At 51.7% G+C, this 25,510-nt stretch overlaps 1 protein-coding gene and 1 long non-coding RNA gene across 5 annotated transcripts; both read right to left on the bottom strand.

The window, feature by feature from the left end:
- Positions 1-842: 842 nt before the first annotated feature.
- Positions 843-21,095, bottom strand: ACVR1B (activin A receptor type 1B). 3 transcript variants are annotated; one of them, XR_007779634.1, is made up of 10 exons: positions 20,943-21,095; positions 11,539-11,778; positions 10,368-10,616; positions 8,434-8,664; positions 7,498-7,665; positions 6,661-6,817; positions 6,075-6,199; positions 5,315-5,445; positions 1,765-4,812; positions 843-1,702 (listed from the first exon to the last, which is right to left on the bottom strand). XR_007779634.1 is itself a non-coding variant. In XM_009100305.4 (9 exons), the coding sequence occupies exons 1-9, from the start codon at positions 21,064-21,066 to the stop codon at positions 4,687-4,689; spliced, it is 1,551 nt and encodes a 516-aa protein (XP_009098553.4). In that variant the 5' UTR covers positions 21,067-21,095; the 3' UTR covers positions 843-4,686. The 3 variants fall into 3 exon arrangements, 2 of the variants coding, with proteins under 2 accessions (XP_009098553.4, XP_030087489.1); XM_009100305.4 differs by having other exon boundaries at positions 843-4,812; XM_030231629.2 differs by lacking the exon at positions 20,943-21,095 and adding an exon at positions 12,540-12,690 and having other exon boundaries at positions 843-4,812.
- A 179-nt stretch (positions 21,096-21,274) lies between these two features.
- On the bottom strand, positions 21,275-24,235 carry LOC127060550 (uncharacterized). Of its 2 annotated transcripts, none has more exons than XR_007779753.1 (3): positions 22,898-24,235; positions 22,343-22,466; positions 21,275-22,157 (listed from the first exon to the last, which is right to left on the bottom strand). It is a non-coding gene; the product is annotated as an uncharacterized LOC127060550 (long non-coding RNA). The 2 variants fall into 2 exon arrangements; XR_007779754.1 differs by having other exon boundaries at positions 21,275-22,096.
- Between the last annotated feature and the right edge of the window lie 1,275 nt (positions 24,236-25,510).

Below are 25,510 nucleotides of genomic sequence, written 5' to 3'. Positions count from 1 at the left end.
AACACCCCATCTGGTTCCCAAAATTCGGTAATGGCTCGGCCACTTGGCTGCAGCCACCCCAGGCTGTTTTGCCAGTCCATCTCCTAGAGGAGCAGACAGGTTTTTTTTAAAATTCCCCATGCTCTGATCTCACTGCTGCCCACGTCTGCAGGATGGGGCTGGATTTCCCTGGGGACCACAGCAGGAGCTTCAGACAAAGCTGGGCACGAGGGAGGACAAGCCCAGATGGTGCCTCCCCCTCCCCACCTTGTCTGAGCCCGGGGGGACCCCAGGCCTCGGCAGATTTTCCCCTTGATCCGCTCACAACTCATTTGCAGGAGGCTCTAATTAAGGAATTAATGCTGCAGTTCATGCAGCACCGTTTACCCTCGGAGCAAACAGGATTTTGTAGTTTGCTGTGGGATTTATCTTTCCTTGAAGCTGTGGGTCCATGTGGAGACTGGGGGATGCTCCAGAGGTGCCCACTGTACCCCCCACACCCCCAGGGATGCTCCGAGGGGATCTCCAGGGTATTTATTTATTTATTCATTCTCTGTGACCCCTCCTGCTCTGTGCCTGATCCCAGAGTGGGAACCCCAAGTTCAGAGGGTGGAAAATCCCACCTGCCACCTCTTTGTGTCACCTCCACTATGCTGGTGGCACCTCCCGCTGGTGGCACCTCCCGAGTGCTTGGTGGGTGTTGGAAGCTTCATATTCACTAAAAATGGGAATATTCAACATTAAAATGTTTTGATCAGGATTCCTAAAGAGATTTTTTTAGCTGGGAGGGACCACTCTGAGGGACTGAGCTGTGCCCTGCAATTCCCACCCCTCCCAGCGAACTGAGATTGCAACACCTCACATGAATAAAACAAACTTTTAATAATGTACAGCAGAAATCGACAGCCTGGTTTTATATTAAACAAAAGATTTCCTATCTTACACCGTATGTACATTTGCATACTGAAGAGGTAAAGTGGCTAAGTGGCTATTTTCTTACAGTCCTTTGCTAAGAAAATGTACAAAACCAAACAAATCAAAAAGGGGCAGAGAAGTACCAAGAGTTCTGTCCTGCAGCCACGTACCGATGGACCCCCCCCTCCTTGTCCTGCACGGAACTGCCTGGAATGCAGTTTTTGCTCCTTTTTCCCAGAGCTGCTGCAACTTTTTGGAGGCAAGGCAGCAATTCCCACGTGCTCCGACAGCTCGGCAAGCACTGGCGCCCCCGGGCACCGATTTGCATGAAAAAAGTGCTGTGTAAATGCTACATGGTCAGCGTTAGCTCCTGCCGCGGATGGATCCCGCTGGCTTCTCCCCATCTCTCCTGAAGATTTCCCCTAAAATCCTGCTGGAAGGGCCCTTGCCCTCGCCTCGTCTTTTCCTGACCCGTTTGGTTCGGAGCTGAGGCAGGTGCAGTGTGGCTACAGTTGGAGGGGGCGAGTTCAGTGCGAGTTCAGAGCTGTGGGGGCCGGCATGGGAGAGCCGAGGGGGGCTGCAGTGCCTGCAGCTGTGCCCGGCCCCTCCTGCCTGCCCCAGCTCCCAGCCCGGCCTGTTCCAACGGCCTGGGAGTCCTCAGTGCCCCCCCTCGGCTTCTAAGTCCAGGTTTAACTGGGTTAAACCGACATTTAGGGCTTCCAAGTCCCGGTTTAACTGGGCTAAACCAGCACTGAGGGCTTGCAAGTGGCCCTCTCGGCTTCCAAGTCCCGGTTTAACTGGGCTAAACCTGCATTGAGGGCTTGCAGGCACCCCCCTTGGCTCCTAAATGCAGGTTTAACTGGGCTAAACTGACATTTGAGGCTTGCAAGCGCCCCCCTCAGCTTCCAAGTCCAGGTTTAGCTGGCTTAAACTGACATTTAGGGCTTGCAAGTGCCCCCTTGGCTTCTAAGTCCAGGTTTAACTGGGCTAAACCTGCATTTAGGGCTGGCAAGTGCCCCCCTTGCTTTCCAAGTCCAGGTTTAGCTGGGTTAAACTGACACTTGGGGGTTGCAAGTGCCCCCTTGGCTCCCAAGTGCAGTTTAAGGGACACGTGTAGCTGGGAAGCTCTGGCTGAGATGTGACTCAGGACAAGCTGGGAGGGGACAGGGGACGCCCAGCCCTGCTCCCAGGGCAGATCCACGCTGCCAAAAACTCCTTGGGGGGTGCAAAACAGCTCCTACACCATCCAAACCCCACAGTCCTCACTTTGTACAAGGTCATGGACACACAGGGAACCGGGGACAGGGACACACGGACAGGGACACAGACAGCAAGAACAGAGGGACTGAAATAAAGACAACCCTGGCAGCCAGAGCAGAGATGAAACCTCACCTTTGAGAGCAGGAGCAAGGTCAGAGTAGAAACAGTTCCAGTGTAAATCGAGCTGTGCATTTGGTTTTTTCCTTTTTTTTTTTTTTTTTTTTTTTGCAGCGATTTCTTTACAAACCAACAGGTCAAGAGGTAATAATTAGAGATTGTTTTTCTGCTCTTAGAAAGAATTAACAATATTCAAAAAAGTTAAAATCCAGACCCTCCCAGAAAACAACAACAATAATAATAATAATAATAATAATAACAACAATAATAATTAAAAAAATAATAATCAAAACCACTCCAGTTAAAAGTTATGGCTTCAGAGTTCTCTACTGCAGACACTGACCTGACCTCCAGACCACAGATCTTCCTGACTGCCAGAGTCATCAGGGCAGCCACAGCTCTCACTTCCAGAGTCTCTGTAGTCACCCCACCTCTCCCTCACCTGGATTCGGCCTTGAATCAAAAGAAAACCCATGCAGATCCCCCCACCCCACACTGAGACACAGCCACTTCCACATTAGGAGATATTTATACACCTATATTAAAAAGATGGATGTTGATTTCCCAACCCACACCTGCTGTCAGACCCTGCCCAGCGCCTCCGGGAGGTGCAGAGCACCCCCAGAACTCAGATCACAGAATCACAGAATGAGCCAGGCTGGAAAAGACCTTTGAGATCATCCAGTCCAACCTATGACCTAACCTAACACCTCCTCATCAACTAAACAGGGCCCTGAGGGCCATGCCCAGTCCTTTTTGAAACATGCTCAGGGACAGCGACTCCTGTACCTCCCTGGGCAGATGATTCCAGCACCCAATCACTCTTTCAGTGAAGAACTTTTTTCTGATTTCCAACCTAAACTTCCCCTGGAGCAGCTTAAGGCTGTGTCCTCTTGTTCTGTCAGTGCCGCCTGGGAGCAGAGAGCAACCCCACCTGAGCACAGGCACCTTTCAGGAACTGCAGAGAGTGATGAGGGCACCCCTGAGCCTCCTTTTCTCCAGGCTGAGCACCCCCAGCTCCCTCAGTGGTTCCTCACAGGGTTTGTGTTCCCATCCCCTCTCCAACCTCTCTGCTCTCCTCTTTGCATCCTTCCCAACCTGAGGGGCCAGACCAGGACACAGCACTCGAGGTGTGCCCTCACCAGGGCTGAGCTCAGGGGCAGGATGAGCTCCCTGCTCCTGCTGGCCACACCACCCCTGACACAGGCCAGGAGCCATTGGCCACCTTGGCCACCTGGGCACACTGCTGGCTCATGTTCACCCAGCTACCAACCAGCACCCCCAGGCCCCCCTCTGCCTGTCCAGCCACTCTGTCCCCAGCCTGCACTGCTGCATCACCAGGCTCCCAGAAATCCACCTGGGTGGTGGACCTGGGAATTGTGTTCCCAGGTGAACTGAGTCCTGCATTCCCCACAGCACCTGTTCCCCCTCTGACACAACTCAGCTCCCCTCTACCAAGAATTACAAACCCCAGGGGCTCAAGACAAAAAAACCTGGATTCCAGGAGTGATTCTCAGTTCCTTATTTGTTTCATCTTAAAAAAAAGGGAAGGGGTGGCAGTGAGGCAACCTGATGGGACGTTGTGGCAGCCGGCGGCGGAGTCGGCACGGCCGCGGCGCCCATCGGGGGGCCGGGGATCCGCTCTGCAGCAGCCTGTCCAAGCTCCACGAGGCTCACGACTCAGCACGGAGAGCACCAGCAACAGCTCACAAACGGGACACTCGAGATTTGCACATGCACAGGAAGCACGGACAGAGATGAGCCACCCACAGGCAGAGACACCGCACGGCTATGGAGGAGATGACCAGGCACAGGGACACGCGCACCTCGCGCATGCAGACACCGGGGCGCCCCGACGGCCGTCAGGGCGCCGAGCTGGACTTTTTCAAGCTTAAGAAAAGGAGGGAGAACGGTTGTTGTGAAGCTGATCAACTGTTCCGGCTCAGCCTCTTGGAAGAGAGCACCATTTGTTTTGCTTTTTCTGCATTAACGTGCCAGTCCCTGGAAAAATCCTCGAGAGTACGGCAAGAAAAACCTTCCCTTTCCCTTCCCGCTCCCGGCACCGAGCACCCGGGGCTGGCTCCGACCCCACCAATGGGTGCTCAACGCACACTGAACTTTACAGGGGTTTCCTTTAAAGGAACAAAGAGTTACGATCATGGCTGAGTTCCCTCGGGTGAAGTCCCTCTCAAGTCTCCACGCTCTCAGGAGGTGATCACAAAAGGTTTTGGATTGTTTCATACCCAAGCAGGGAAGAGAGCGGTTCCATAGGCTCCGTCCCCCTGCCTAGCAGCCTGCAGGTCCCGCTGTCTGGTTGTAGCAGTAGGTTGGGCTGAAACACGAGGTAGGCCTCCATCACATGTCTACTCTAGCACAGCAGCTCCTGTGCAGTTTCCTCCTGCTGAGGCTCAGAGCCTAAATTTTCACATCTTCCTGGACACTGAGCTGGGAGAGGGTTTTCTTGATGCGGAGGGCAGTGAGCCGAGCTGCTCCGTTGGCGTACCAGCACTCTCTCATCATCTTGCCCATCACCCGTAGTGCCTGGCCAGGAAACAACAGCAAATGTCAGTGCTCTGCTCTTCCCCTGAGCCCACGTGGGTCTGCCAGGCTGCTGCTCTGCCTGGGCACTGACACAGCCTCCACATCCCCCAGAATCAGAGCACACCTAACAGAACTTGTTACCTTATCCTCGGGGAGTCAAGGAATGGTTTGAGTTGGAAGAGACCCTAAAGCCCATCTCATTCCATGCCCTGCCATGGGCAGGGACACCTTCCACTATCCCAGGCTGCTCTAAGCTCTGTCCAGCCTGGCCACGGGCACTTCCAGGGAAGAGGCAGCCCCAGCTTCTCTGGGCAACCTGTACCAGGGCCTCACCACAGTGTGGAAAGATTCTTCCCCCTCTTTCTTGCAGACTTCCTCCAAATACTGCAGGGCCACAATCAGGTCACCCCAAAGCTTCTGTTCTCCACGCTGGACAATCCCAGTTCTCTCAGCCTTTCCTCACAGGAGAGGAAGGGGACATGGAGATGAAAGCAGGCCTCACCTCATAGCTCTGCCACCAGTTTGGGATGTTTGGCCGCAATTTCTGGTCACACACAACCTTCCTCATCTCCTCAATCGAAGGATCAGAGGGCACAAGGTCATAGTAGGGAAGCTGATACTCCTCATGGATACCTGAAAGGCAAAGCAGGGAAAAATCAAATTCCTGGGAACAGGGACCATGGCCACTGTGCTTGCTAAAGACAGACGGATAGAGGTTTGGGCTCCATGACTCACTGCTGAGATGCGTCAACACTTTGCAGTTATTTAGAACAGAAATGAAGAATCTGGAATTGGAGTTAACAAGAAAAATTCAGGGAAATAAAATGCAGCTGCCTAAACTGGAACAGAGTCAGCAGGCTGGATCAACACCTCCCAGCAAGGCGCCAGGGTCACTGAATCTCCACGGCAGTGGGACAGTCACACACGTGGGATGATGCTGCAGCTGCACGTGCCAAGACATTTATACTGATCTGGGGGAGTCCCCCCCAGTCAGCACCACCATTTCCTGAAAATCCATCCAAAGGAACGTCAGCCACCACTGGGAACCTTAACCCAACACTGGCTGGGCTTTGCAGCAATCATGGGTCACTTCTGTTACCTCCCTTGGTGACAACTCAAAGGGACATGTCCTCCCATGCCCTGCTCTCCCTCAAACCTCCCAACCCTGATCAAACCTCGCTCCTCCTGATGAATGGAACCCCAAGGTTGGGAGACCCAGGAGCAAGCATGGCCACTGGCCCAGGCACACAAAGGACATTTACCTCCTGCGTTGCACCTTCGGGCAATCTCCCAGTAGACCAAGCCCAAGGCGTAGATATCAGCACATTTAAATGAATCAAAATGCTTCATGTTGATGGTTTCATCCAAGACTTCTGGGGCCATGTATCTGCACAGAGAAAGGAAAAATATTTTCATTCTGAGAGGGAATTCTCTGGAATACAGTAAATGATTGGTTTTCCCACACAGCACTTCCCAGCAGAAAAAGCTCTGCTTGGCACCAGAACAGAACTGGGCCCTGTGATCTAAAAGAGTGAAAAAAAAACTCAAGAACAACAGCAAGCTGGGAAAAGAGGTAGAAATGTCCCAAAACTACATCAGGCTCCCATCAGAAGGTCCCAAAGGCTTTAGTGAGGCCAAGCTTGCTGTCATGTATTCAGTGAGCTCCTATGCCAGGTTTACATGGCTGGCCTACACCTTCCAGTGTGGTGACACCTGGAACATCCCTTTGGCATCAACTCAGACACTAAACTGACACTGCAAGACCCTGGGAAATGCTGAATTCAGAGAATTCCCCCAGTGCTCAACCCAGAGTTCAGGCATTTCCAGCCACCCAAGTGCATTTCCTACCGTTTGGTTCCAACCCTTTGGTTCGGGGCGATGTCAATGGTGTCCGTGACGGAGTCGTGCCGGACGGCCAGGCCGAGGTCAGCGATGGCACACGTGCCGTTCTTCTTCACCAAAATATTCTTGGATTTCAGGTCTCTGTGAGCAATCCCAGGTTTTCCTAGCAGAGCAAAATAAAAAGCAGCAAGGGTCAAGCTGGGGAAATCCATTTGTTGAACTGGCACAGAGGCAGAACCGGATTTCAGGGCATTAAATCCACTGTTGCAACACTTTTTCCTGTTTAGGTTCCTAAGGAACAGAGCAGGGAAAAGCTCCAATCGTACTGAAATGCTCTTCCCAGGGAGGTGGTAGAATCACCATCTCTGGATGTGTTTAAAAAAAGGCTGGACATGGCACTTGGTGCTATAGTCTGGTTGAGGTGTTAGGGCACAGGCTGGACTCGATCTTAGAGGTCTCTTCCAACCTGACGATTCTGTGATTCTGAGTTTTGGAGGCGCCACTGATGCAGTGGCACTCAGAGGCCTCAAGAGGGATGTAAACTCCACATCCCAGCATAGGGGCCGACGTCAGGAGTTTGTGATTCTGCTTCTGCCTGTGCTCACATCCCACCCAGGCAGCGCCAATTTTAGGATGGGATGTGAAATGGTGATATAACTCCTGGGAGCGAGCGCCAGGTTAACCCACTTCGCAGCCAGCCAAAGCAATCGCTCTATTTCTGCTCGATAACCACCAGATGAAGCTGGGCTGACTCAGGCAGGGTTTGCTGCACAGCACATCAGCTCCCTCCTGCTTTATCCTCCCCTCAAGAATTCCCAATGCCTTTCCCAATTTAGCTTTTACCCTGAGTGCCCACGATCTCCATGTGCAGGTGGGCCAGCCCGCTGGCAGCAGACAGGGCGAGCTTGATCATGCCCTCGATAGTCACCGTGTAGCGATTCAGGTAGTCAAAGAGAGAGCCATGCTCGTGGTAGTCAGAGACAAGCCACAGCTGAGTCCACGTCCCATTATCTGCAAAAAGAGAGATGGAGCTCAGGCAGATCCAGAGCAGGGATGGCCACTGAGCATCCCACATGTTTTTGGGACAGAGCAGAGCTGCTGGGTAAGGCTGTAGCTCGACAGGGACAAGTAAGAAATGGCTCAAATCAGCCATAGCGTGGCCAGCAGGACTAGAGCAGTGACCTTCCTCCTGTGCCAGGCACTGGTGAGGCAACTGCTCGAGTCCTGGAGTAGTTTTGGGCAGTGCAGAGACCCAGAGAAGATGACTTAATAAGCTTTAGTCCCCCATGACAAGAAAAGACATGGAGATGTTGGAATGCAATCAGAGATGGGCAGTGGAGCTGGGGAAGGGAATGGATAATTCTGAAGAACAGCTGAGGGAGCTGCAGGGCTCCACCTGAAGAAAAGGAGGCTCAGGGGGGACCTCCTCACTCTGATCAAGTTCTTGACAGGAGGATGGAGGTGCTGGAATGTGACCAGAGATGGACAATGGAGCTGGGGAAGGGAATGGATAACTTCTGAGGAGCAGCTGAGGCAGCTGCAGGGCTCAACCTGAAGAAAAGGAGGCTCAGGGGGGACCTTCTCATGCTGTTCAACTTCTTGACAGGAGGATGGAGCCAGGTGGGGTAACAAGCAACAGGACCAGAGGAAATGGCCTAAAGTCACACCAGGAAAGGTTTAGATTGGAAAACAGAGAAAACTTCTTGGAAAGGGTGGTGAGGCACAGGAACTGGCTGCACAGTGGTGAAGCCTCTGCTCTAGGCTTGAGGCACCTCTTACCTTTGTTATCTGCAGCAATGAATCCCAGGATGTTCTCGTGCCTCAGCATCACTGTTTGATAGATCTCTGCCTCCCTGAACCAGGAACGCTCCTCACGGGATGAGAAGATCTTCACAGCCACGTCACCCCCACGCCACCTGCCCCGCCACACCTCCCCAAAGCGGCCCTTGCCAATGATCTCCTGAAGGACAATGGTCCGAGCCACCGTCCGCTGGACAAACAGAGGCAAGCCTGGGGACAAGGAATGGAAGGAATCAATCCCTGGGGTGATATAAGCCTGGTCTCATAAGCTCTTGGAGATCTATTTCACACTCAGCCACCTCAGAAGGCATAAAATCAGCAGGATGGCTTCTGTGGTAGTGTTGGAAACAGAAAAGTTTTAATAAAAGGCAAAATAAGAAAGGTCCTTATAGAGAAAACCTGAGCTAGGTGCCAGAGGGGGAAAAAACAAACTCCACTGATATAAGGGTCTCTTCGAGCCAGGTCTTATAAGCTTTTGGAGATTTATACAGTTTTGAGATAGCTCAGCTACTTCAGAGGGCATAAAGTCAGCAGGATGGCTTCTGTGGCAGTGTTGGAAACAGAAAAGTTTTAATAAAAGGAAAAAAACCAAAACTCTTTAAAGAGAAAACCTGAGTTAGGGCAAGAGGTTCTTGCTCCTGGTAAAACACCTCACAAAAGCAATCAGTTCCTTTGCCCTCTTCTTTTTCTAGTGAATTGCTCAGGTGGGACTTTTTGGCTTCTGTCCAACTGGCTGTCCCTAAGTTTGAGGTGAAGTCCCCCAGGTCCTATGAGGTGTCTTCTTTGCTAATTGAGGAGGGAAACTTCTGGGCTTTTTCCCTTTTTAAAGGATACAAAGGACAGTTTGGTCACTCTGTCAACAGGGGGCACATTCCTACACTGTGGTAGCAAAAAACCTCCTGAAACTCCAGAGGCTGAAAAATGTCCTCAAATCCAGCAGGCTCTACATTCGATAAGAAATGGGAGCCTGAGCAAGACCCAAACCAGGGAATGGTGGCAGCTCCTGTCTGGGATGTGCCACTGCTTGGGCAGCATCTGCATTTTGTTTTGAAGCAGAGATCCAGCGTGGAGCAGTTGGGGAAGTTCTGCTCAGACAGATGAAGGGAACTGCAGCCTCAATATGCAAAGAATGGAAATTGAAGTCAGTTTCTGCTAAAAAGAAGAAATCCCCCCCAAATTTATCTTAAGGAGTCCCAACATCACTGCTATTGCTTACAGAAAGCACAGAGCTCACCTGCCTACAGCATGCACAGAAAAGCTCCCAAATATTTCATATATAGCAGCTGCTGAAGGTTTCTTCCCTGGTCAAATATCAGGCTGTGACATTCTCTGTCTCTGTGGATTTTCCTACAGTTTCCATCTGCTGCAGAGTCCCTTATATTCTTTAACCCAACTACCTTCCTAGCTCAAAGCCACCCCTAAACAGTGACTTCCCATCTATTCTGGGGATTCCTTTCAAGTGCTACAGAAGCAAACATTGCACATCATCCACCTGGGAAGACCCAAGGGCTCTTTGGGATGAAATGGGCTGTGTAAATGCACTATTTGCACTGTGAAATGTTGATCTGCTGGGATCTCCCCCATTTTCCTGCAGCACTGATGCAGGTGACATCCTGCATTCTCCTCTGAAAGCCAACAACACACAGGTTAGCAGTTAATGGCTGTTTCTAACCCAAATCCTGTTTCAAGGCTAAACTAGGAACAGATGCAGCTCTTTGCTCTTGCAGTTAAGGAGGAGTTTAACCTGAACAGACATGAGACCACCACACGACTGAATTTAAACATCCCTTCAAGTTCCTCATGACAGACCCCCTGAAGAGGCTCTGAGGCAGCAGCCTCACTGCTGTGGCAACCACTAGCCCAAAGAGACAACTGCAAGTTCTCACTGGTCACGTCCCACCATCTCGCAATACCTGAGCCAGAGCCGGAGGTGGAGAGATCATAGACCAGATCTTGCAAGGTCTTGTCCTTGGAAAGGCACATTTCACAAGAAGGATCTTCCATGTCCAGCCTCTGGCGGTTGTGATAGACCCGTTGGTGGTGGTGGAACACGAAGACCACGATGATCATGACAACGAACACGAGGAAGACGGGCCCGGCAATCACCGCCACCAGCTCCACCGGGCCCCAGCTCGACGGGGGCTCGTTGTCTTTCAGGTGTCCTTGGGAGAAAAAGGAGGAGAAAAACAGATATTTTGAGAAAATTATCATTGCTTTGAGGACTTTTGAGTGTTTTACTGCTCTCTCAGAGCCTGGACAATTTTAGCTTGGGGACACAACAAACAACAGCGTTAAGGTGGGGCAGATTGTCAGGCAGGTAAAATGCAGCTGAAACCCCAAAAAGAAGTTTTGTGGGATCAGGGATTATGGGCTGCTCATTCACTCTCTTAGACAGGAGTGTGTTCTGGGCTGATTTTCCAGAATAGTCTGCAGCTTACCTTCCATTTGAAATTAACCAGCTGGAAGGGCTCCCTGCTCCCTCTTTCCCTTCTGCCCTGTAACAACCAGTGAACTTGTACCTGAAGACAATTATTTGTTGTTCTGAGCACAGATGAGACCTCTTCACCGCTCCCAAGGGAAATGACTCTGCAGTCTTCCCAGCACCCACTAAACACCAGCCCAAAACAGAAAGTAGGAGGTGTGAGGAAGCACCACATGCCCTCTCTGTCCCAGGGATGAGAAGCAGAAGTTTCCCACACCTCACTCAGAGGCAGGGCTGCTTCCCCTGCATGTGTTCTGAACACAGGCACCTTCCTCCCCACACATTTTGCTCTGAAGCTGCTGCAATGCTCCTCTACTTCTGCTCAGCACTGAAAAGATTTGGAGTCTTGGAAGGGAAGCAACACCAGCTGATAAAGGCAGGGCCAACTCAGTGACAAAGGGAACACACACATTCCCATTTGAATTTGAAGTAGTTTGTTATTTCCACTTTACAGACGAAGGAAATAAACCCAGCGCTCAAGTTCATGCAGCAACTGAAGGGAAGAAGTGAAAACAGGGCTGAGAACTCCAAATTCCCAATCCCAAACAGACAGCTCCTCTCCTCCCACTTCAAACACATGATTTATCTGACTCTCTACTTACCACTGGGAACCATTAAATCAATTTTGTTGCAAAAATCGGAGTAGCAGCAGTGAGTATTACGCAGATCCTCTGAACTCAGACAATAGAAGGGTTTCCCAGCAGGAATCAATTTTGCCTCAGGAATGCAGGTCCGAACGTGGTGTTTGACACCATCCAGGTTGAAGACTGAGACCATGCAGGCACCGTCCGTCTCACACGTGGAGTTGGCTTGTTTGCAGTCAGAGCACAGACATGTCAAAGCTGAAATCAAAACAAGATCAACTCCTTAAAACCCACAGAGAGCAAAAGCTCGAACGAGAGGAAACCTTCTTTAAATTCTCCATTTCAAGAGCTGCTCTCAAGCTCTGGAAGAACCGGCTCTGCAAACAGCACAAGTCATACTCAGTATTCCAGACCTGCAAGAATCCAATTTCGGCATGAAACAGACAGTGGAGGCAGAGGAGCCTTTCCAGGAGGTGCCTGTCCAGGCAGCCCTTTGCCTGCCCCTGTTGCAATCCCCACCAGCCATGACCCAAGTCATGCCTGCAAACCGGGCGAGATCTGACCGAGATCCTCTCCCAGCCCCACCTCGGGTCAGACTCAACCTAAAAACCAATTCCTGCAACTGACTGAGCTGATTCCACCTGGGCTGAGTGTCCAGGCTCCCTGGAGCTGCCTAATGTGGGCTGGCAAGGGACCACCAGCCATGACCCAAGTCATGCCTGCAAACTGGGTGAGATCCAACTGAGATCTTCTCCCAGCCCACCCTTGGGTCAGACTCAACATAAAAATCAACAATTCCTCCAACTGACTGAGCTGATTCCACCTGGGCTGAGTGTCCAGGCTCCCTGGAGCTGCCTACTCTGGGCTGGCCAGGGATGACCACCCCAGCTCAGGGAGACAAGGAGCAGCTGGCAGAGGCCAAAGCAAACCCAGTCCCAAGTGACTGCACGAGCCAAGCGTGCACACCCAGCTAGATCAGCCACTCATTTAATAACTGCTTTCCTGATCCGAGACACTACCTTGGGTCAAATAAATTCCTGGCTTTTTGCCTGCTCTCCATGAAGATTATTTGGATAAAGAGAAGGAGAAACTCTGAGGCAGATTCCCACATTTTTCCACCTCCCAGCTGTCATTGTACTTTTCTCAAGCTGCCTGAAAAACTGTAAGCAAATCCCCAGGCCTTGCCATCCTTGGGAACAAAGAGAAATCCAACAATGTCAAGAAGAAGGGTGGGGCTTGTTTAGCAGCACGCTGGGTTTTCAGCAGCTTTCATCAGCTCTCCCAGCCTTCCCAGAGGGAATCCAAAACATGTCCTTACCCGCTGCAGAAATGGGCTTTCAGGTAGGGAGGGTGTGAAGAAGGGTTTTAAAAGATACAAGTGCCACAGTTAACTCTGCCCAGGCTGATCTAAATCCTCTCAGTGTAAAGTCACACACAAAATCACCCTCAATACTTGTGTGTGGGGCCATGTTACCCTAAGCTTAATGAAAAACAAGCTGGTCCTGATTTACTCAGGGTTCCTTTAGGAGGAAGAGACCCATTAGCCCTTATCCCAGAGACCTGGGTAAATCAATCAGGGTAATTGCATTACTATTCACTTAATTCTCTCTGGACTCTGCTCCTCCTTTTCCAGCTGCTGTTGTGAGCTGTTTCAGATGGGCTCAATGGGGATGCTGGTTAGTTTGGAACCAACAGATTCAAAACTGCAGTGGAAAGCCAGTGACAAGAGCCATGGGAAGGGCTGGAGCTGTGTCAGGAGAGGTTTAGCATGGGTACAGGGAAAGGTTCTTCCCCCAGAGGGTGCTGGGCACTGCCCAGGCTCCCCAGGGAATGGGCACAGCCCCGAGGCTGCCAGGAGTGCTTGGACACTGCTCTCAGGGATGCACAGGGTGGGATTTTGGGATGTCTCCACAAGACCAGGAATTGGACTGGATGATCCTGGTGGGCCCTTTCCAACTCAGGATATTTCACAATTCTGTAACTCTGTGATCAAAAGCTGAAGAGCTGTTGAGTGAGACACCTTTAGAAAGCATCACAAGCAAAGGGAACTTCCTACCAGGTGCTCAGCACAGGCCAGAGAAAAGGGACACAGGACAGAAAACAGACAGGACAGACTGATCTGTGTTGAGAAGGGTGAAGAACATCCAAAGATTCTGAAGATTTTGAGAGGAAATGTTATAATGAAAGGAAAAAAACCCTCCACTAACATGCACTTCAAATAGCTCCAAGATCAGTGTTTTCCCATGGTCAGCAGAGTGCAGAAAAGACAATTCTGAAAAATAGCTACACTTGGGGGAACAAAGGTTGGTGATAAAGGAGATTTTATGAAAATCTGAGATGGCCAAGAGCACCCAGGGCACATTCCTGCCTTCATGTCTACTTAAAAGGAAATGGTCTTTTAAAGCATCTCCCTTATTACTTATCAAAAGCTTGAGGTACAAATTAAAAACATTTAACCCACACACATTTCACTGTGTAGGTTCTTTTCAGTTTGATTTAGATACAACAAAACTGAACTTTGTTCCTGTTAGACTCATTTTTGAGGTCTCAATTCCAAGATTTAGGCTGTGGCAGTTTTTGCTTCCAGAAGCTACAAAGCAAACAAAACACTTCAATGCACTAATAAAACTGGTTTTGTAAACTTCTGAGTGAATTATCTGGCCTGAAACTGAGCATGCCTTTGAGAGGGAAAGCAGAGAAGCAGGTCGTGTCTGCTCAGTCTCATTTGCAGGATTAAAAAACAACAACAACAAAAAAATCAGTTTACCTGCAAGGTATGATACCAGAGCCCCAGCCTGGAGACAGAGTGAGATCCTTATCTGTTCTGTGCAGAAAGCCAAAATTTCCTGCTAAAGGAGGGGGATGGCCCAAGGCCTCACCTCACCCTGCTCCCCCTCTGAGAAAAATGCTCTTTTTCAACTTTAATTCTTATGTTTGCACCTCAAAAATCCCCACGGTCAGAGACCAGCTAGAACAAAGAGAATGGAGCCTTCAGCACACACTGTCCTTCTTTCCACCTCTCAGCAGAGACCCTCGAGGGGCTTTCCAGGTATTGTTGGCCAGAACCTTCAAGCTGCAGGCAGGAACTCTCCAATTTTCTGTGTGTGCCAGGGAGGAAAGGCCTGTCTGCACCGGGGCTCACTGGGAAGCTCCTGGCAAAGAGGAGAATTACAGAGCAACTCATGCGGGTCCAGTAACTCCAGTCTGCTTAACCAGAAAGGCAAATTCTTCTATCAGAAACTCATGAGAAGCCAGGAAAAAGCAACTGTTGTTTGCCCTGGGTGGGGGACAGAAGGTGGGCAGGGAAGCAGAGCCCCCCTCTGGTATCTCTAGGGCGCTCTGAGAGCAGCCAGGGCAAAGCAGGAGACAGGAGTGGATAAAAGGATTTTTCATGCCAACAGCATTCTTTTTCCTTGGGGAAGAAAAGCTTCTATTGAGCCAAACATATAATCTACTTAATAAAAAACCCGCCTGGGTTGAAGGAAATAGATGGGGTGAAGGGAAACAAAGAGCAGTTCCCAGAGCCGGGAGGTGCATTCCCCCCTCGGGGAGCTGCATTCCCCCCTCGCGGCGCGCCGGGGATGCGGCTGCGTGGAAGGTGCGAGCGGAGCCGGAGCTGGAGCCGAGCCCGCTCGATCTGCTCCCCACCCCGACACCCAGAGCCCAGCCCAGCCCTTCAGAGACACTGCCTGAACAAGCCCAACGTTCAGCTGCAGATCCTGTGCATGAAAAGCTTTGTTCTCACTGGAGGGATGGAGCAGGTTGGAGCAAACCTTGCTGTGATTCGATCCGAGGCTGGGCCTCACTGCTCTTCCCCAAAACCTGAGAGAACACTCAGCGCTGACAATAAACAAAAAAATTATTTATTGGCAGTGCTGAGTGACCTCTCCTCGATCCTCAACTAGCCCAGCCCAGGCTTTGACTCCTTCAAGCCCAAGAGCTGTTTCTGCTCCCCACGAGGTTCCTGGATTACAGATCTGAAAGGACCCTGGGGCACAGAGGTATCCATACCCCCTGACGCGACCACAGAAAAGAGGAAAAAAACAAGGGCTGGCTCTCTCCCTCCAAATCCCCCCATTAAAAGCAACCTGAATTCCCAAAATGGATCCAAACAAACAGGTGGGGGGCTGTAGATTGGAGCTCTATGCTCCAGGGAGACTCAAACACTGAGCTCTGACAGGCAAAGAACATTTCTCCTCCTTTCCCAGCAACTCTCCGAGCTCATTTTGCACGTATTTATTCTCACAAGGAGTTGCATGTGTCAAGATGTCTCTGCAGCTAGACAGGGGAAAGTTTCACAGCAGAATCTCCTGCAATGGTGTTAACCACCTTTTGGAATACATTTTCCAGCATCTCCCAGAGCTGTGCCTAAGAAAGATGCCATTTTCTCAGGGCTGAACTCTACCTGATCAATATGTATGAGGATAATTAACCTGAAGATGATCATTGGTAAAATTGCCAATAACCACCCACGTATTTACCAGATAAACAGATTTTTTTGCAGGGATTGTAGCTGCTGTTCTTTTTCAACAGTTTGAATCGAGGCTAGAAGAATGATTCCCCCGACTTTGAGCCTTTCCAAGGCTCTGGAACAGGAGCTGCAGTTGATTTTGTCTTTGTGCAGCACCAAACTTAATGAGCCCCACTCTGGGAGCACCAGTTTCATGGTGCAGCAGCATAATGTTAGCAACAGAAATGGGGAACAATTGGCTTTGCAGCTCTGCTGCTTCTCTGGATGCTTTAATGAAGAGGGACGTGTGTAAACATGCTTGGAAGAAAGAAATACCTGTCAGTGTCTGGTCCTGTGCTGTGCCAAAATAAAGAGCAACCTGTATCACACAGGGTTGGGAATAATGTCCATTCCCTTGTGGTGAGGGAGCCCAGGCATGTCCAGGAGCTCCCATGTGCTCCTTGTTCAGCTGGATAAAGGATCAGAGCTCCAAGGAAACAACCAGCTCCCTTTCCCAGAGGCAATGATGAGGGGACACTGAGCTATCTGATGAAGGCTTTAAAGAAACAAGATTTACTTTCCATTATATTAGCATGGAATCCTGGAATGGCTTGGGTTGGGAGGGACCTTAAAGCTCATTTTGTTCCACCCCATTGCCATGGGCAGGGACACCTTCCTCTATCTCAGGTGGCTCCAAGCCCCATCCAACCTGGCCTTGGACACTTCCACAGCAGGGGCAGCCCCAGGTGTTCTGGGCATCGTGTGCCAGGGCCTCACCACCCTCACAGGGAAGAATTTCTTCCCAAAATCCCACCTAGCCCTGCCCTCTGGCAGTGGGAAGCCATTCCCTCTTGTCCTGGCACTCCAGGCCCTTGTAAAGAGCCTCTCTCCATCTTTCTTGCAGACTGCCCTCAAGTACTGGAAGGCCACAATCAGGTCAGCCCAAAGCTTCTGTTCTCCAGGCTGGACAATCCCAATTTTCCCATCCTTTCCTCACAGGAGAGGTGCTCCATCCCCCTGATCACACTCCTGGCCCTTCATTCTCATATTAACCCTGACTGTTGTGCTGCTTGGTGTCCCCAGTGGGGATCCCTCCACCCTTGCTGGGATAAATTCAAGCCCAAAGTGACTCCCCAGGTGTCACCTGCACCCACTGCCTCAAAATCCAGGGCTAGGCCAGCTCTGGTTGCTGTCACTGCCCATTTCCTCACTAAGGAGCTGGAGAAAATAGCAGGGATCTGCCCTTGCCTAGGTAGAGCACCACCACCTCAAGCACCCTCCCTGCATCTCATTTCCCCTCCAATTTCTCCTCCTGTTTTGGACCAAAACATTTCTATGTTTTGCTTCTTGCTGGTGCTTATGATATCTACTGACCCACTGCTGCTACACGAAATGGAGTTAAAATTAGCTGCAAAGCACTATGAAAAACAAAGCACTTTAAAGCAAGTCATCCAGAAACTAAGCATTATCCTGGGATATTTCAAGTTGGAAGTGAATCGCAAGTTCTCTGAGCTGGCTGCAGTCCCCTGGCACAGGCTGGACCTGACGTGAAGGCAGCAGGGCTGACCAGAAAACACACGAAATGGAAAAAAAAAAAAAAAAAGGAAAAAAAAAAGGAGGTAGGAAGAATGTGGCTTTAAAGTGCAGAACTTTCCCTGCATCTACTCCAGGAACACAAAAGAGCTTCTGAATGAATTGTAAATAAGGAATTGACAGGAGTCTCATCATTAACAGGTTAATTAGAAGAAGCCTTGATGTTTCTGCTGTTGCTCTTCCACCCAGAACACGGACACATGGCTCCCCATTCCCTCTCTGGGCTCTGGTCTGACACCTATTTTGTGTTTTAACTTGTCAGGAAACCAGTTTAGGAGCCAAGAGACCACACACCTGGTGCTGGGGAAGAACACCCTGCACACCTGATGCCCAGGTTTCTCAAGGTTCCAAGACTTCAGACCCATCCTGGCTTCTCCCAGGCAACTGGCTGCTCCAGAGTGGAAATACAATGTTTAACAGGTAGCCAACATTCCCACACTTCCAAGAAGGCCACAAAAAGCAGCAAGACTTTATCAAGAGGATATTTAAAGTGCAGGGAAGGCTCTTTTTTTTTTTTTCTGCTGAAAAGAAATAAATAAACAGTGGTGCACAAGAGAAGCCCAGGGCAGCTGAGAACCAGGGGCTTATAATAAGGAGGACAAAGGAGCTCCCACCCAGAATTTCATCCCTGTAAAACAGAGAAGCAATTCCTGCCTGCTCTGCTCAGGGCAGGACTCATTCCCCCTGTCACCACCCAGTGAACTTTGCTTGCTGCTAAGAGAACTGACGTTTGACTCGGCTCCTTTCGCAACAGCCATTTCCGGAGCATCCACTGCTGGCAGGGAATCGGGGGAGAGAAAAAAACACAACCCAAGCTGTCTGGCCAAGGAGCTGGACGAGTTCAAGAATGCTTGTTGGACACTGTTTTTAATTTCCAGTTAGAGAAAGGCTTTCTTGGAAAGTTGTAGGATATAACTTACGGACCACGCAGAGTTCGCCTGATTTAACTGGGTAAATATTTGAAGCAGGTGGTGTTAATAATAAAATCTGCTGCCCCAAAATGATTCCCCAGGGTGGGTTTTGGATTTATTTCAAGCAAAGCCGACCTGCAACACCCCTTTGCAAAGAAGCCTTGATTATTTTCCTTTTATTTTTTCTTTTAAAGAAGGGGCCGGGGGAGTGTTGTGTGTACAGGAACAGAGGTTCCTGGCTCCCCAGCACCGCAGAAATTCAGATGTTTTCCCAGCCTTTCCCGAAATAAGTAGCTGCTAAATCTCTGGTATGAGGCACAATAGCGAGGGCAGCCCCGGCATACCAAACGTGCATCATGGCTGCTGGAGCAGAGAACAATTCCCAGAGTGATTCCTGCCATTCTGCACCTCATTCCATGAGTGCAACTCCCTCCAGCCCAGGCTGAGCTCACACCTTGCACTGAATAAAAGCGGAAACAATAGTCACTCATAGAGCCCAAAATCAAAGGCACCCAGAGTCGCCAAGTTTCCAGGGGATTTGTACAGTCAATTGGTCTTTTCCTGTTTATTAATTATGATTTTTTTTTAATAAACACCAGTTTTTACCTAAGTGAAAGCCTGAAAACAGTCCTGCCACGAGTCTCAGCTGATCCTGCTCTGCCACTTATCACAGAGGAGCTCAAACAGCCTTGTCAGGCTGGGTTCTACCTGAGGTTACACCAAAACACAGCTACTCTCCTCACAAAAGCCCATTTCTATCCCTAAATTCCCAGAACTCCCAGGTAAACCCTCACCTGCTGCCCAGGTGAGGTCTGAAGCCATCTTCTGTGCTCTAACAAGCCCAGATCTGCACACACACACACACACACACACACACACACACAGAGTTATTACCCTCCGACCGTCAGGTGGGAATGCAGAGCACAAACGGTGAGAGGTTGGGGAGGATTAAAATATTCCACAGTGGAACCTGTCAGAACAGGTACCTGAGTTACACAACAGTGATCACCCCGATGGCCACAGAGCTGGACTGCTCTGGCAAGCCCTGGGCACCAGAGGCAGTGGCCACCAGCCCGTCCTCTGTCCCCAAGAGATGCTCAGTCAGGTCTTTCCACTGGGAAAGTCTCCTCCACTTCATTCCAAATCAATTTCCTTCCTAAAGCTGGAGCTGAGACCCTCTGTTTGCCCCAAGCCTGCAGCAGAGGCCTCCTGCTGCTCCCAAACCCAGAGCTGAGACCCCAACGAGCAGCAGAACCAGGCCAGAGAAAGGAAAAGGATCAACACAGAACAAACAAACGACACAAAGAGTTCTTCCTCCCTCACCTCCCTCCAAACAAATATTTACAGTTGCTCCAGTCCAGAAGCTCAGGGTATGGAAAGGTTTCCTTAAAAGCCCAAACTGCAGATTGCAGAGGGTTGGATGGTACAGACACACTCTGGGGCATGGGGGGCTGCCAGGTTCACCCTGCCATGGCCACAGGACAGTGGGAAGAGGCCACAAACTCCAGAACTTCCACGACAACAGGGTGGCACTTCCCACCTTGGGCTGATCCACACCTCTGTGACAAGCCCAGTAAACACCTCTGAGACCCCCAAGCCCATCCTCTGTGAAACCCATAAATCCCAATTTCCATCGTTATTTTCCAAAACCTGAGGCTGAAGGCTCCCAGATCTCCTTCTAAAGGGAGCACAGGCCTCTTCAGAGCATCCCCTGGCACTGCAGGACCCCCTGGCACTGGGAGCCATCCCCAGCCCCAATTGCTGCTGCCTCTCCCTGACACATCCCCATCCCCTCTGTGGGGGAAAGCCCCAAACCAGCTCCGGTTCACACAAACCACACACCCCTGCGAGTCCCCCAAAACCTCCAAAACACATCCTTGATGCCTTCAGAATCCCCCCTGCTTCCAGACCCCCTAACCCCATAGATCCCACCCCCAAATCCTTCCCTTCACCCAGAAACACCCACACCTATCCACACCCCAAACCTCTCAGACCCCCTCAGGGGCCTCCTTGCAGCCTTGGGGGCACCTCCAGGCCCCTTCACCCCTCTCGCCTCCCCCACCCCATGATCCACCCCCCCAGCCCTTCTCACCACCCTGGAACACCCACCCCTGTGTCTCCCCGCCCCCAAACTCCTCAGGGCCTCCTCACACCCCCAGCCCTCTCTCACCCCCTTTCCCCCACCCCAAGCCCATCTAAAACCTCCCCTGGGCCTCACCCCCCCAACCGCCCGCCCCACAGCCGCCCCCTGCCCCACAGCCGCTCCCAGCCCCAGGCCCGGGCAGGCCCCGGCCCTTCCCTCCCGCTGCCCCCAGCCCCCCGTATCGCCTCCCTCCCGCTTCCCCCCATCGTCCCTCGCTCCCCCTCACGACCCCTCCCCGGTCCTCCCCGTTCCCCTCACGGCGGGGGCGGGGGCGCCGCCATGTTGTGCCCGGTGCGGGCCGGGTCCGGCGCCGCCGCTCACTCACCGCGGGCCCCGCCGAGCGGGCCGACCAGGAGCAGGAGCAGGACGGGCAGGAGGGCGGCGGGGGACGGCGGGGAGCGGCGGGCGGCGGGAGGGGCCGGAGGGAAGCGGGGGGCCCGGGCGGCCATGGCGGGGACGCGCCGCGGCCTCGGAGCGGAGCGGCCGCAGCGCCGGCGGGAGGGGGAGCGGGGGCGGGGCCGGGGGCGGGGCTAAATGGGAGGGGCGGGGCGATCCCGCGCGTGCGCACACGGGACGGGAGGGGGGAGAGCGGGAGAGGACCCCGGGCTGGGGAGGGGAGATAATGGGTGAGCTAGGGGTGAGATAAGGGTGTGATAGGGGTGTGATAGGGGTGTGATAGGGGTGTGGGATGTGTGTGACATATATGTGTGATGTGTCAAGTATGTGTGTGATATGGGTGAGATAATTGATATGGGTGTGATATGGGTGTAAGATATGTGTAAGATACCTGTGTGATAAGTGTGTGATATGGGTGAGATATGGGTGTGATAAGTGTGTAAGATATGTGTGTGATACGTGTGTGATATGGGTGAGATATGTGAGATAGGTGTGTGATACGTGTGTGATAAGTGTGTGATATGGGCGAGATATGGGTGTAAGATATGTGAGATATATGTGTGTGATGTGTGAGGTATGTGTGTGATATAGGTGTGATAACTGTGCAAGGTATGTGTAAGATATGTGTGTGATACAGGTGAGATACGTGTGTGATACTTGTGTGATAAGTGTAAGATATGGGTGTGATAAGTGTGCAAGATATGTGTGTGAGATGTGTGTGATTTGTGTGTGATACATGTGCATGATATGGCTGTGATAAGTGTGAGATATGTGCATTATAAGTGTGACGTGATAAGTGTGAGATAAGTGTGTGTATGATATGTGTGTGTGATACATGTGAGATGATTTGTGTGTGTGATTTCCCTGTGTGATTTGTGTGTGCACACACGTGGTGAGCATGTTCAAGCCTGCCTGACCTGTGTGTGCACACGCATGGTGAGTGTGTTCAAGCCTGCCTGACCTGTGTTTGAGTGTGATTTGTGTGTGCACACGCGTGGTGAGTGTGTTCAAGCCTGCCTGACCTGTGTTTGAGTGTGATTTGTGTGTGCACACGCATGGTGAGTGTGTTCAAGCCTGCCTGACCTGTGTTTGAGTGTGATTTGTGTGTGCACACGCATGGTGAGTGTGTTCAAGCCTGCCTGACCTGTGTTTCTGTGTGTGATTTGTGTGTGCACACACATGGTGAATGTGTTCAAGCCTGCCTGACCTGTGTTTGAGTGTGATTTGTGTGCACACACACATGGTGAGTGTGTTCAAGCCTGCCTGACCTTTGTTTGAGTGTGATTTGTGTGTGCCCCCACATGGTGAGTGTGTTCAAGCCTGCCTGACCTTTGTTTGAGTGTGATTTGTGTGTGCACACACATGGTGAGTGTGTTCAAGCCTGCCTGACCTGTGTTTCTGTGTGTGATTTGTGTGTGCACACACATGGTGAGTGTGTTCAAGCCTGCCTGACCTGTGTTTGAGTGTGATTTGTGTGTGCACACGTGTGGTGAGTGTGTTCAAGCCTGCCTGACCTGTGTTTCTGTGTGTGATTTGTGTGTGCACACACATGGTGAGGGTGTTCAAGCCTGCCTGATCTGTGTTTGAGTGTGATTTGTGTGTGCACACGTGTGGTGAGTGTGTTCAAGCCTGCCTGACCTGTGTTTGAGTGTGATTTGTGTGCACACACACATGGTGAGTGTGTTCAAGCCTGCCTGACCTGTGTTTGAGTGTGATTTGTGTGTGCACACACATGGTGAGTGTGTTCAAGCCTGCCTGACCCGTGTTTCTGAGTGTGATTTGTGTGTGCACACGCGTGGTGAGTGTGTTCAAGCCTGCCTGACCTGTGTTTGTGTGTGATTTGTGTGTGCACACGCATGGTGAATGTGTTCAAGCCTGCCTGACCTGTGTTTCTGAGTGTGATTTGTGTGTGCACACGCATGGTGAGTGTGTTCAAGCCTGCCTGACCTGTGTTTCTGAGTGTGATTTGTGTGTGCACACACATGGTGAGTGTGTTCAAGCCTGCCTGACCCGTGTTTCTGAGTGTGATTTGTGTGTGCACACGCGTGGTGAGTGTGTTCAAGCCTGCCTGACCTGTGTTTGAGTGTGATTTGTGTGTGCACACACATGGTGAGTGTGTTCAAGCCTGCCTGACCTGTGTTTGAGTGTGATTTGTGTGTGCACACGCATGGTGAGTGTGTTCAAGCCTGCCTGACCTGTGTTTCTGTGTGTGATTTGTGTGTGCACACGCATGGTGAGTGTGTTCAAGCCTGCCTGACCTGTGTTTCTGTGTGTGATTTGTGTGTGCACACACATGGTGAGTGTGTTCAAGCCTGCCTGACCTGTGTTTGAGTGTGATTTGTGTGTGCACACGCATGGTGAGTGTGTTCAAGCCTGCCTGACCTGTGTTTCTGAGTGTGATTTGTGTGTGCACACGCATGGTGAGTGTGTTCAAGCCTGCCTGACCTGTGTTTGAGTGTGATTTGTGTGTGTGCCACCAGGTGTGCTGTAACCACACGTGGTGTGCTGTGTGCAGTCACGGGGTGCTCGTGGCACCGTGCTGTGTTTGTGCAAGCAGGTATGATGTGTGCTCAGGTGTGAGCTGTGTGCACATGTTCACGAGTGATGTGTGCACCTGCATGGCGTGTGTGCACACGCATTGTGTGTGCAGGCATGATGTGTGTGGTCGTGTTTATATGATCTGTGTGATCAGGCCTTGTTTGTGTGTGCAGGTGAGTGTGCAGGTGTGTGTGTGTGCAGAGTGTGTATGCAGGTGTGCAGGTGTGTGATAAGTGTGCAGTTCTGTGTGATGTGTGTGCAGGTGTGCAGGGGGTGTGTGCAGGTGTGTGTGATGTGTGTGCAGGTGTGCAGAGTGTGTGTGTGATGTGTGTGCAGGGTCTGTGTGTGTGTGCAGGTGTGTGTGCAGGGTGTGTGTGTGCAGGTGTGTGTGATGTGTGTGCAGGTGTGCAGGGTGTGTGTGCAGGGTGTGTGTGTGATGTGTGTGCAGGGTCTGTGTGTGTGTGCAGGTGTGTGTGATGTGTGTGTGTGTGCAGGTGTGTGTGTGCAGGGTGTGTGTGTGCAGGTGTGCAGGGTGTGTGTGTGCAGGTGTGCAGGGTGTGTGTGCAAGGATGATTTCTGTGTGTGATTGATGTAGGAGTGTGCCTGTGCCATCTTGGGGCAGGTGGGGAACTGAGCCACCCTGGGCTGGGCATCCCAAACCCGGGCAGGGGGCTCCAGACCCTGAACAGGCACCCCAAACCCTGGGTAGAAACGCCCCAAAACACACAGGTAGGGGCACCCCAAACCACAGGTAGACACCACGGCTGAAACCCTGGGAACACCCCAAACCAGGCTACGCACCTTCAAACCACAGGTAGGGCGCCCAAACAACAGGTACCCATGGGTAGAACGCCCCAAACCACAGGTAGGCACCCAACCAAGGCTGAGCACCCTAAACCCTGGGTAGGGCACCCCAAACCCTGGGTAAGCACCCCAAACCACAGGCTGAGCACCCCAAACCACGGGTAGGGCACCCCATGCTCCAGGCTGAGCACCCCAAACTCTGGTTAAGGCATCCCAAACCACAGACTGACACCCCAAACTCTGGTTAGGGCATCCCAAACCATGGGCTGAGCATCCCAAACATTGGTAGGGCACCCCAAACCATCATCTGAGCATCCCAAACCCTGAGTAGAACACCCCAAGCCACCATTTGGGCACCCCAAACTCTGGTTAGGGCACCCCAAGCCACAATTTGAGCACCCCAAACCCTGGCAGGGCACCCCAAGCTCCAGGCTGAGCACCCCAAACCACAGGTAGGTCACCCAAGCCCAGGGCTGGACATCTCAAACCCCAGGCAGAACACCCCAAAACACAGGCTGACCACCCCAAACTCTGGTTAGGGCACCCCAAGCTCCAGGCTGAGCACCCCAAACCCTGGGTAAGCACCCCAAACCACAGGCTGAGCACCCCAAACCCTGGGTAGGGCACCCCAAACCCCAGGTAGGGCACCCCAAGCCCTGAGTAGAACACCCCAAGCCCCAGGTTGAGCACCCCAAACTGTGGGTAGGGCACCCCAAAACACCATTTGAGCACCCCAAACCCTGGGTAAGCACCCCAAACCACCATTTGAGCACCCCAAACTCTGGGTAGGGCGCCCCCAACCACCCCATTTGAGCACCCCAAACCCTGGGCCAGCACCCGAAACCACGGGCTGAGCATCCCAAACGTTGGTAGGCCACCCCAAACCCTGGAAGGACACCCCAAACTCTGGTTAGGGCACCCCAAACTACGATTTGAGCACCCCAAATACTGGATAAGCACCCCAAACTGCCATCTGAGTGCCCCAAACCACCATTTGAGCATCCCAAATCCTGGGCAGAACACCCGAAACCATGGGCTGAGCACCCCAAACCCTGGTAGGGCACCCCAAACCCTGGTAGGGCACCCCAAAGCACAGGCTGAGCACCCCAAACCCTGGTAGAACACCCCAAGGCCCAAGCTGAGCACTCCAAGCCC

This window comes from Serinus canaria, chromosome 25, assembly GCF_022539315.1.
Source record: "Serinus canaria isolate serCan28SL12 chromosome 25, serCan2020, whole genome shotgun sequence".
Classification (NCBI taxonomy): domain Eukaryota; kingdom Metazoa; phylum Chordata; class Aves; order Passeriformes; family Fringillidae; genus Serinus; species Serinus canaria.
This window is presented reverse-complemented; position numbering and strand designations above follow the sequence as displayed.

What these genes read in the sequence shown, in the direction of transcription:
- ACVR1B (XM_009100305.4), bottom strand. Translation starts at nt 21,066, where the DNA reads ATGGCCGCCCGGGCCCCCCGCTTCCCTCCGGCCCCTCCCGCCGCCCGC. An exon ending in CACCTCCGGCTCTGGCTCAG is followed by an intron (nt 8,665 to 10,367) that starts GTATTGCGAGAT and finishes CCTTGTCCCCAG; the next exon opens with GCTTGCCTCTGTTTGTCCAG. An exon ending in CCGAAGGTGCAACGCAGGAG is followed by an intron (nt 5,446 to 6,074) that starts GTAAATGTCCTT and finishes TTTGCCTTTCAG; the next exon opens with GTATCCATGAGGAGTATCAG.